The sequence below is a fragment of the Nipponia nippon genome, unplaced genomic scaffold (assembly GCF_047370975.1).
Source record: "Nipponia nippon isolate SJK-2023a ecotype South Korea unplaced genomic scaffold, ASM4737097v1 scaffold_9, whole genome shotgun sequence".
NCBI classification, from domain to species: domain Eukaryota; kingdom Metazoa; phylum Chordata; class Aves; order Pelecaniformes; family Threskiornithidae; genus Nipponia; species Nipponia nippon.
Window position 1 is genome coordinate 5,228,185 of NW_028262413.1, and position 10,743 is coordinate 5,238,927.

The following is a 10,743-nucleotide window of genomic DNA, read 5'->3' on the forward strand; positions in this document are numbered from 1 at the left end:
GCGAACGCCGGGGGGCGTGGCCGAAGCCGCTCCGTGATTGTGGGCGTGGCCCCGGTCCGCCGAAAGGGAGGCGGAAGCGGAAGTGGGCGGTGCTTCCGGCGCTCCGCGGGCGGCCATGTTGGAGCGGCGGTCGCAGCGCGACGGCGGGTGCGGGTCTGGCGGCGGCCGGTAGGTTGGGGCCGGCGGTGCCCGGGCCCCGCGCTCCCGGGCGAGGGCGCTGCCGAGCCGCCCGGCGGGGCGGCCTCCGGGGCGCTGGAGGCGGAGCCGTGGCGCTGAGGGCCCCGCCCCGGCCTCTGCCCCACCCCCCCACCCCCCACCCCGGGGCCCGGGCCCGGGAGCCGGCGCGGGGCCGAGCGGGGAGGCCGCACCCGCTGTCTGCACCAATCACCTCCCCGCGGCCCCGCCGCGGGGGCACCGGCCCCGGCCCCGGGCGGCGCTCCCCGCCCCGGGGCCCCACCCGCCGGCCCCTCCTTACCGGGCCGGGCCTGGGGAGCGGTGTGCGAGGGGAGCGAGGGACGGGCGCTCGGGAAGGGGCATCTCCTCCACCGAGGGGTGGGCCAGGAGGCGAGGCTGAGCCGGGGGCGCTGCCCGCCCCGGCGGCCCCCGCCGACCCCTCCGTGGGTCTTCCCGCCAGCCTCCATCTCCCCAGGCTGCCCCAGCCCCCGCCCCGCGTCTTGGCCCCGCCAGCAGCCTGCTTCCCCCTCCGGTGCACCCGGAGCAGCCCTGCGGAGCCCTTCCCTCGAGCACCGCGCCCGGGCAGCCGGGCCTGGCATTGCTCGGGCCTTGCATGAGGCTCCTGCCAGGGCTTCGCATCCCTGCCCGGAGCCCTGCGGGTCCGTGGCCCCGTGGCACATTAGCCAGGGCACGTTCCCCCCACTAGCGAGTCAAGCGAACGGACTGTCTGGAGCTGTGCCTGCTTATGGCTGGCTTTTGCTCCTGCTACAACTTGCACTGCACAAAACAAGACTGGGCGGATGGATGTTGAGATGTCACAGCCTCTCTGTTCAACATCAGAGTATCCCTTAAGGTGTCCCAGCTCTTCCCGGGCTTGCTGCGGCCTGAAGTTCTCGGCAGAAGACGATCCATTTAGCAGCCTGTTGAGCGCACGTTGTTAGTTGTGTTTCCTCCCTCTCTGCCAGCTCGGGATTAAGCTTTACATCCTTGCTGACTTCGCTGCGCCCATTAACGCTTGGTCACTTTGGAGGCGGCAAATCTCACCGCTGGCCGATGACGCCGGCCGTGGCTCTGTCGGAGCGCTTCCCTGCCTCCCCTCCTCCGTGGGAGATCCCCCGCGTGTCGCAGAGCAACTGCATTATCCTCCTCCAAATCCCTCTTCTGCCCTGACGTCCGCAGAACACTTGACTGAGATTAGTCTGTCACGCGGAGGCTCTTACCCCCCCCCCGCTGACCTGTGCTTCCCCTGCCGTGCCTGCTGTTGGCTGCGTCTCTTCCCTGCTTGTGCAGCCAGTGGCGGCACGGGGCGCCGGTCCGGGGCTGGCACCCCCGGGCTCCGGGGTTGCGGTGATACCGGAGTTCTGGGAGGAACATCGGACACGAGTAGTTCCTTGCTCTGTCTGCTCAGGCGCTAACTTTTCCATCAGAGCTTTCTTGCCTGCACACTGCCCTCTCCGGTAGTGTCTCTGACACCTTCCACATTCCCCTGAAAAGGATTTTTCACTGAATCCTCCTTATTTTGAGAGTTATCAATGAAGCTAAAGATTTTATAACTTCTCAGCGCAGCATGCAGCTGCAGAGCTGGTGAGGTCGCCAGCTCAGCGTGAGAGGATCGGAGTTCTCCCGGATGCATCACAAAGTCCTGCCTGGACTGCTCTTCGGTGCCCGTTTATGTTTTTTAATTTAAAGCAATAATTAATGCTTTTGTCCCGGGCAGACAGCTGTGTAGTGCCTTTAGCATGATCCTCGCGTTGTCCCTCAGGCCGCCCTACGCTTGGCCCCGATGATGTGCGTTTCCTTCATGCCGCCCTGTTTGAATTTCCTGCTTCCTCCTCACTTGGCAGCGAGAGCCCTTGGATCAACACCAGTTTGCTGTGACAGCAAATTGCAGACCGTTGTTCAAACAAGGGAACAGCAAGGAGCGGTGTTCCCTTGCCACAGCGTTCGGCGTCAGCGAAGCACAACCGAAATAGCCTCCAGCTCTGCTCTCGGGTCTTTGGGAGGATGCTGCAACTTTGGCAGGGACTCAGAATCAATTTTTGAGCAGAATCAATTAGGAAGCTGGAAAACGGAAAGTGATGCTGGGATAGATTTGAGGTGCTCGGGCTGCTTAGCGTTGAGATGGCTCGATCGCGGTGTTCTCGGTGCGTGCGCAGGGAGAGGGTTCGATGAAGGGCTGCTTTCCCAAGGGAAAATGAGATCTGGTTACCCGAAGCTGGGGCATATCAAACTCCAACTGGAAACGAGCTGCAGATTTCACTGAGTTAACCATTGGAACCCTTCCTCTTGGGATGGGTTGGATGGGATTGCCTGGAATCTTTGTTTAGGTTTGAGGATATTTCTGCGAGAAATGTTTTAGTTTGACTGCAGAGATAAATCAGCGGCGGGATTGTCTGGATGATGCTTCTAACTTGGGTTATGCCCAGAATCCGACCCAATGTTTGCGAGTAGCCATGCCTGGGCTTAATGGTTTCAGGTCCCCGCTTAAAAATGCAAGATGATTTCAGTTGCTGTGAGCTAACTATCTTCTCTCTCCTTTTGAGGTGTCAAGGGTTGTTTTTCCAGTAATTTGGACCTTTTTGAAGTGCCCGCTTGCCTAATGCCATGAATATTGCAGTGAACAATGTGGAAGAAAAAGCGGTCCATTCCTGGTCGAGAATTTCCTCTGCAGGACAGAAAGTGCTGGAGGAAGCCCTCCGAGTCTTCAACCCGATGTCCAAGGACCTTTTGGACACAGAGACCCAGCTGGTGGCCTTCATTCAGGGCCTGAAGGAGGAGGGCTATCAGCCCACCATTCTGAGGAGTAAGGATGTGTATGGGTACAGCTCGTGCACGGCAGACACACCTAACCAAACAAAAGAGAGCACCCCGCACAGCTGCGCCGCCGCCGCCGAGTCCGCGAAGAGTCCGGCTCGAAACACCGCGGCCGTGGCAAAGGTGTCTGCTTCGCCCACCAGCGTTTCGGTGAACTCTTCAAAAGTCTCCGCTCAGCCCGTCTCTAAAGGGGATTCCACAAATCTCCTCTTGAGCTCCTTGAAGCAGACAAGATCCGGCACGTCCAAGGCCACGGCTGTGGGCTTCCCTACAAGCATGTATCCTGACGTGTATCCAGCCATGAGACTGTCGGTGGTTCTGGAAGCTCTGGTGCCGCTGAAAACTACTGCATCCTGTTTGGAGTCCAAGTACACACGAGGGCGTCTTGGGATCTCACCCTCGGACCTTAAACTCCTCAAGGCTTCCAGTCCGCCGAGGCAGTTTTCTGCAGGCAAGACCACTAAAATAACAGAAGGTAAGGGGTACAAGCGTTTGATAAAGAAAGCACCAGATTCTGCCACCCTCGCTTTAAATCTTCTGAAGGGACCAAAGGGTGGAGTGCTGCAGGAGAGCAATGCCTGCAAAGCCTCCGGAGTCCTCAACGGGAGAGTGGCAGGCAGCTCGTCCCAGGACTGCACCACAGCACCGCAGTCCAGAACGTTGAAAATCAAAAATAAGGAACCTCTGGTGGGAAAAACGGAATGGAAGGACAGCAGCACTTACCGGGAGAGCGTTGGGCAGAAGAGGAGAAGAGCTACAGAGGCAAGAGAAGCACCGCAGAGAAAGAAAGCAAGTACTATTCCTGCCCGAAATAAATCTCGACGGGCTCAGAGCACTTTGAACCTGCTGAAATTCCGGGCCATCAAGGTGGGCAACTCTTCTGATGATGATGAAGTGAGGAGGAGAGCGCAGAAGATTCTTAGGGTCAACCTGTCCCCCGTGATCCGAATTCAGCCCCTGGCCCACTCTCACAGTGTTCCCTGAGTTTCTTCACTTTGTCACTTTTTTTTGTAAGTAAGTAAATATGAGCCCGGCACCAGAGCGTGGAGAAGTTTAAGAGCGACTCTGGATCTCTGGTGCCTGGTGACGCTATGTCGACTAACCCGCAGACGGAGCAGCAGGCTCTCGCGCTGTTTCTGCCTGTCTACCACTGCTATGCAGAACTGACTGCGGAAATACAAAACCCCGTTCGGGAACGCGGGACGGTGACTCTTGCCCGCGGGGAGCCGAGCAGGTCGGAGGGCTCGCTTCCCACGGGCGCTCTTCCGAAGGTGGCAGGCTGCACTCTCGTGCAGGGGGAGAACACGGGACTTTCTCATGACATTGATGCACTGTGATATTGCTCTTTTTCAAGCTGTACATTTACTGGTTTTATTTTGATCAAATTTTATAACTTTATTATCTATATATCTATATATCCATATATGTGCATATCGCTTAGGAACTGTGGGAAGATGCACTTCCTCCATCCCTCTGGGATTGGGTTCGATAGCTTTTGTTCCCCCTCCCCTTCAGCCAGTCTTTTGTTGAAAGGTGCCAGGATTTCTTTGTGATGCAGTGTTGTGACAGTCTGTTCTGGGCTCTCTCGAGCAGCTCAGAGGCAGGCAGAGTTATAGCCACTTGTTTGTCTCGAGAAATGCCAAGCAATTTGGAAAATTACCAGCTGATAGTTGACTATAGTTTTAATCATATTTTCGGTATTACCTCTGCATAAGAGTGGGGGAGTGTTACAGGGCTGTTGCCTGACGTCTCTAGGTGCCTCCTCCCTTTGTTGGTAGCAGAAGCTCTGAACTCGTTGTAGGGCTTTGCCTCCAAAGAGCGACTTCTCCTCAGCCCCCAGTGTTGCTCCGCTCTCCTGTACCCCAGGTGCAAACGCAGAACGTGAACCGTGACTGTTAGAGCAGAAGGGCTGGAGTTGTTCATAGGAACTGCATAAAGTGTCCTGCCTACCACGTAACTGCTCTGCTGTTGCTGGATGCTTCAGGAGCAGGTTCTAGGTGCCGGTAGAGATGACACAAGCTGTATTTGAATGTATTAGATACATCTTGCCGGTCCCAGAGCTCAGTGGGGTATTTGAGGCCGAACTAAAGCAGAAAAGCGGAGGGGTTGAGAGGATATATGCCAGCACTTACACATAGAGAGTTTCTTTCTGTCAGTTTGTGGGGGTGAAGCAGTGGGAGGGGAGATCAGCACCGTGTTGTGATGGGCGACAGCTTTGCTGTGCCGTTTGGGATGTTGCGAGAAGGTGCGTGGCAGGTGTGAAAAGCTCCCGGAGCGCAGGCTCTGCCGGTCCCCAGGAGGCACTGCGGAACCGCTGCAGACGGCTGCGTTAGCCATCCTGCGCTGGGAAGGCAGGCTGCGCGCTGGCGGAGGTCGGGTCCGCTCTCCGCAGGGAGGGATCTGCGAGCTCCAGGAGAAATGCTGCGTTGGAGCGGTCGGTGCTGCAGCTGCCGCCTGGGAGGGACGGTCTTCGATGATCTCCGTTGGGATATTGCAAAAGCAGAACCTGGCAGCTTGGGGAGAGGGAGCAGTGTCCAGCCAGGCGTGGGCTTGGCTCTACACCGCCGTACGTTCAGATCTCTGCAGCGGTGGGCTGGTAATCCACTCATTCTCTCACCAGCTCAAAGTACCAGTTGTCTGACCTAGTAATCTCTGTGGACATTGGCTGAAGGGATCAGCTCCCCTGGGAAGCCCCAGCCCCAGCTCCTTACATTTCAGCCCCTCCCTAGCACCTGGCTGGATTTCAGCGCTTTGTAAAAGGGGTCAGCATCTGATCCTCGGCTCAGAGAGGAAAACTGCGGCACGGAGAGGAGAGAGCAGGTTCATAGGGGAGTGAGCTGGGTGTCCCGAGGCACAGCCAGGGTTCTCCCCCCTCGCCCGGGTAGGGCAGGGTGGAGGTTCTCCCTCGGGGGATGATTGCAGGCTCTGAATCGCACGCTTGGGCTCTGCGTGGTTTTGCTGTGCATATCTGAGCTGCTGTCGGAGATCATAACTTGCAGTGTTTGAGACTGACCTGTGAATGCCGCTGGTTGGCTGCAGAGGAGGAGGAAATATTTTCTTCTGCTTCTGTGTTTTAAAATGCCCTGGCAGAGAGTTCCCTGTCCTGACATGATGCTGGATGAACAGGGACCATCCATCACTGTTAACCAGCCAAAAATTGCTTTGTCCCTTTTGTTCCCATCCTTCCGACTTTTCTCATTCCCACGCTCTCAAATGCCAGGTCTTGAAGTCTTGCACTGGAGTTTCTCTTTTTGGCTGTTTCCCGAGGAGGGCTCTGAACTCCTGCCTGCGGTATCGCTGTCTGACAGGCTGCTCGGTGGCTTCCCCTGTTCCCAGCCCCATATAAGGGCACCGAGAGCTGTCTCCGGAGCCTCTTCGTGCGGTGCAGACATCCCAGCTGAGTGCTTGGCCTCCGGTAGGAAAAACAACCGTGCATTAACAAGGCTGAATTCGAGTTGACGTTGCTTCTTCTCCAGCCTGAGCAGGAAGCTGAGCACCTGAGGCCAGCTTATCGGGCCACATCCCTCCTCTTCGCTGTGTTTCTTCCCCCCAGCTGCACTGCTGCCTGCCTCCTCACTCTTCTCCATCACCTCTTGTCTTTCACAGCTTGGGTCTTTGCCAGTCAAGGACTTGGCGTGGACTGTTGCTTAACACATCCAGCAGAACATACTGCCTTAGTGCTGCCGTGCTTTTCCAGGCGCTGAGCTGAGTTCTGCGAATGCTTGGTGGCGACGGCTCGCCCGGTGTCTTTCCCAGGCCACCAGCAAGAGGTCTCTTCTGCTCCACAGGGAGAGGCAAGCGTTGGAAATGCGTCTGTGTCGCTGAGGCTCCTGCAAGGGAAGCGAGCAGCCCATAGTTCTGTGCTCAGGGACTTGCCCGTCATCAGTCCGGTCTCTGTCAACTCTTCTGCACATCTCTAACAGAGCTCAGGGCCCCTCAGCTACTGGGCGGTGCTGGAGCTCGGTGCTGGAGCTCGGTTCTCTGCCCTCCTGATGTTTCCTCTTCTCCCTCGTAGGTGATTTGGGAACTTGGCTGGAAGAATTGCAGCTTGTTATTCACAGAGGGTCTTTACAGCCCCTGGTGCCAATGTTGGCAACTGCTGCCTGTCGGCTGTTCCCAGGGAATCTGGTGCTGGCAGATGGGGTGTCCGCGGCCTGTTGGTGGTTGGCTCTGCCGTCCTTCATCTTGTGGCGGGTGCGGGTGCTCCTCACGTCCCGGGCCTTCAACACTGACGTGCAGGAGGCTGCAGAAGGGGCTGTGCTGTGGACGCTGCTGTCTGGTGTTTAGGGAAGAGGAAGGGTTCGATCAAACCAGACCTGCCTAAGACCTGATCTAACCAGAGATCTCCCCCCAGAGGTCCCTTCCACCCTGTGTTATTCTGTGACAGCAGAGTAACACTTGCCTTCCAGGGACCTGAGCAGCAGTAACTGGCAGGGCACATAGAAATGCTTTGCCTGGAGTGCTGTGGTCTCTGCTGAGTGTGCTGTATGCAGGTCGTTCAGACCTGTTTCTGTATTAGTCACTTTGAATTCATCCAAGTGCCTAACCTGGCCTGTGCTGTTCCTGGGCACCGTGACAGCCGAGAGGTTTGGAGACTCTCTTAGGAATGCTTTTACCGCATGGATTTGTGCCACTGTCACTTCGAGAAATGATTCAGCCAGCGGTCAAAGGGCTGTTCTTCCAACTGAGTTTGTGGAAATCATTTCTCCTTTTATTCTGCTGCCAAGAAGCGAGAGTTTGTGCTTTGCCTCCACCAGACAAGGTCCTTGAGCTTCCTGCGTGCTTCAGATGTCCGTCAGCAGGGTCCGTGGGGAGAGCAGCTTGTCCAGCAGGCAGCCGAAGGGGAAGCTGACATCAGATACCAGTCGAAATCACATTGTTAATTGTAGAAATGTTTTGAAGCTCATGTCCGCTGTGATCAGATTTCACCTTCTGCCACTACTTTCAGTTGGAGAAGTTTCTCCTTGGCCTCTTCCCTGCAAGCCATGTAGCGTGGTGCTGCTGCTTCTTCCAAACTGTTTGCGTCCCTCCCCGGAGCCAGCTGCCGTAGTGATCCTTGTACAGAATTTCTTAGGCACTTTTCTGCAAAATAAGAAGGGATTATTTTGTTACTCCTGTTTTGTAGCCCGCTTGTGGTATTTCAGTGCAAGGAGGAGGCGTGCTCTGTGGAGCATGGTGAGCGCTCCCCTAGCTGGATCCGTCCCGGACCAGGGCATCACCCACCCAGCCTGCAGCACTCACGCTCACAGGGCCGGGGGGGGCGGTGGACGGAGATCCCTCGTTGCCTGGTGTTTCCTTGCCCAGAGTTCAGCCGGTCGCCAGCTAAGAGCATCGCGGGGAAGTCGGGAGCGGAACAGCACGGGTGGGTGACGCTGCGCACCCGGCTCCCTGGCCCTGCTCTGCAGCGGCCCCTCTTCTGCCGCGTGGCCTCCAGGCCCCCCTCGCACACCAGCAGCACTTCTCCACCGGTGGAGCTGGTGGAAGTCCCCCGGCTCCAGGTGTGGCAGGAGGGGCTGGGGGGCTTTGGGTTTTGGGCTTGAGCACAGAATTTAGGCCCTTTCAGTCGTGACTTGTGCTGTGTTCATGGCCAGACCTTGCCAGCATGTTGGGGGGTGCAGCCACTCCAGCTGCTCTCCCCCTTGGGTCCAGGTTCCTTGCCCTGTCTGGGAGCTGGGGCTTTGGCCACAGCACAAGGGACGCGTGGGGACAGAGAGCAGCAGCTGGACGGCGTGACGCGAGCTGGGCAGCTTCCCAGGCCCGAGGGCAGGTTTAGGTGGGAGGATCCTTGTTTCGGCCGTGGTTGGCAGGGTCGGTGCCGAGCTGTGTGCCAAACCTGCCGCTCAAGCAGGTTGGTTGGTTTGTGTGGAAGTGACAGTTTGTGTTTCAGTCTTCAAAGTGGTGCTGGCCCGTTTGCCCCTGTGGTCAGATGGGGATGGCTTTCCAGGAGCTGAGGTGGCCTGAGGAGAGGACAGCTCTTCTGGGGCACCTCACACCTTCTTGATGGTGCTGCCGCCCTTGGCTTTGCGAGCTGGGTGGGCTTGCACCATCCATGGAGAGGGGCAGCGGGGCAGGTTGCTCCCAGGACCTTGCGTTTGGGGCTCTGTGCTAGAAAACACCATGCTCAGGTTTCCCCTCTCCTTGCAGCCTGCTCCTGCCTGGAGCTGTGTGCCGTTAGAAAGGTGCCAGGTGCCTCGCTGGCCGGTGGAGCAGAGACCTTGTCCCAGCAGGCAGGAGAGCCAGCCCCGAGCGTCGAGTGAACCCCATCTGTAGATGTGACTGCGCTCGCACTCGCAGCTTGGCCAGCTGCTGCCTCCAAAGCCACGATGCTGAGGCCAGACCCCTCTGTTTGCTTAGGAAGACTGAGGAGGTCTGGTGAAAAAGGAAGAAGCTGGGATTAGGGGAAACCAAAGATGCCAGCGGGGCCTGGCTGGCCAGCTTCTGCTGCAGGAGGAGGTCTGCAAACAGAGGAGCCAGGTCTGTGGTGTACCGGTAGCACTTCCTCCGCTCTGTCCCTGCCCGGCTGACGGAGCCTGCCCTGCCCTGTCCGGCAGTGCTACGCAGGCCCTGGTGCTGCAGCCTCTGGGGCACAGGCGAGGGGGTGCCCTTTTGGAGCAGGTACCCCTTCCTAACCCTTGGTTTCCATCCTTCACCGGTTGCAGACCGGCCCTGCTTGGGTGGCCGCGGGGAAGGCGAGCCGCCCCCCGGCTTGCCGAGCCCCCGGTACCCGCTGGACGCCCTCGCAGGGGGGTGGCGCCTCCTCTGCTGAGCATCCGAAATACCTTCCCCTGCGGGGCCGATTAGGCCTTGCCCTGGAGAGTCCCTTAAAGGCCTTATTATCGTCTGGGACTCTCTCCTTGTTGTCTTAATTAGCCCTTTCCATTCCCGTTGCTACAGGCAGCCCCTGTGAGGGTCTGGTGATTCCCACAGCCACAGTCAGGCACACGGTGCTGTTGTAAAAGAGAAGGTGCTGAAAAGCTCCCCCAGAAATACCTCCCCTCCTGCCCCTGCTCCGCCACGCCGCCCAGGCCTGGGACGGGACGAGACGAGTGTCGGCGTTGGTGGCGGGGAAGGCGCGGCGTGTGACACCGTTCCCTCCTCCTGGTTCCCGGTGCGGCGCTCCTGAGGAGAGGCGTTTCCCGAGCAGAGGCACAGCAGCTGCTCTGAGGAACGCGGGGGCTCTGGGTGGGCACTGCCCACCCCCTCGCCCTTGTCTCTGCCAACCGTCGCTTCTAAGAGAGCCGTCTCCACGCCGCAGCATGACCGACCTGCTCCGGCTGGGACCGGTGCCGCCGGCTCAGCCGTGGGCATCCCCCAGTGTTCGGGGGCCCTGGGCGACGGCCGGGGAGCAGCGACTGCAGCCCGCGGGAGGGCGAGTAACAAACTTTTGTACGGTGAATTTACAACAATGACCATCTTGTTCTTGAGTGAACTTTTTACTGTTTCATTTGTGTAGAATGTTTCTGAAGCTATATTAATATTTAATGTTTAATATGAGGCTGGGCTGCTCCACACTCAGTGTTGTATATTTTGGAATGGCATTGTTTAGTGAAAAGACAGTGTTAGTATTATTCCGGTCTCCAGAGGGAACGGGACAAAAACCAGACTGTCTTTTTTCTTAAATGAAGTGAACTTTTTGTTACAAAGTCCTAGCAGGTGTCCAGCCCTTCAGTAAAATGGTGCTCAGAACCACCCAGCGTGTCCAGCTTTTCTTTGGGCCCCGCCAGACTGCTTCTCTCGGCCCCGCGTGAGGTCCGT

General features: G+C 57.8%; 1 protein-coding gene across 2 annotated transcripts; it reads left to right on the plus strand.

The window, feature by feature from the left end:
• Positions 1-95: 95 nt before the first annotated feature.
• Positions 96-10,677, plus strand: CCDC71 (coiled-coil domain containing 71). Of its 2 annotated transcripts, none has more exons than XM_087743382.1 (2): positions 96-168; positions 2,718-10,677. In XM_087743382.1, exon 2 carries the CDS (start codon positions 2,779-2,781, stop codon positions 3,970-3,972), a length of 1,194 nt encoding a protein of 397 aa, XP_087599508.1. In that variant the 5' UTR covers positions 96-168; positions 2,718-2,778; the 3' UTR covers positions 3,973-10,677. The 2 variants fall into 2 exon arrangements, with proteins under 2 accessions (XP_087599508.1, XP_087599509.1); XM_087743383.1 differs by lacking the exon at positions 96-168 and adding an exon at positions 192-2,318.
• Positions 10,678-10,743: the final 66 nt, after the last annotated feature.

Coding starts and splice junctions, on each gene's coding strand:
- CCDC71 (XM_087743382.1), top strand. CDS start 2,779: ATGAATATTGCAGTGAACAATGTGGAAGAAAAAGCGGTCCATTCCTGG.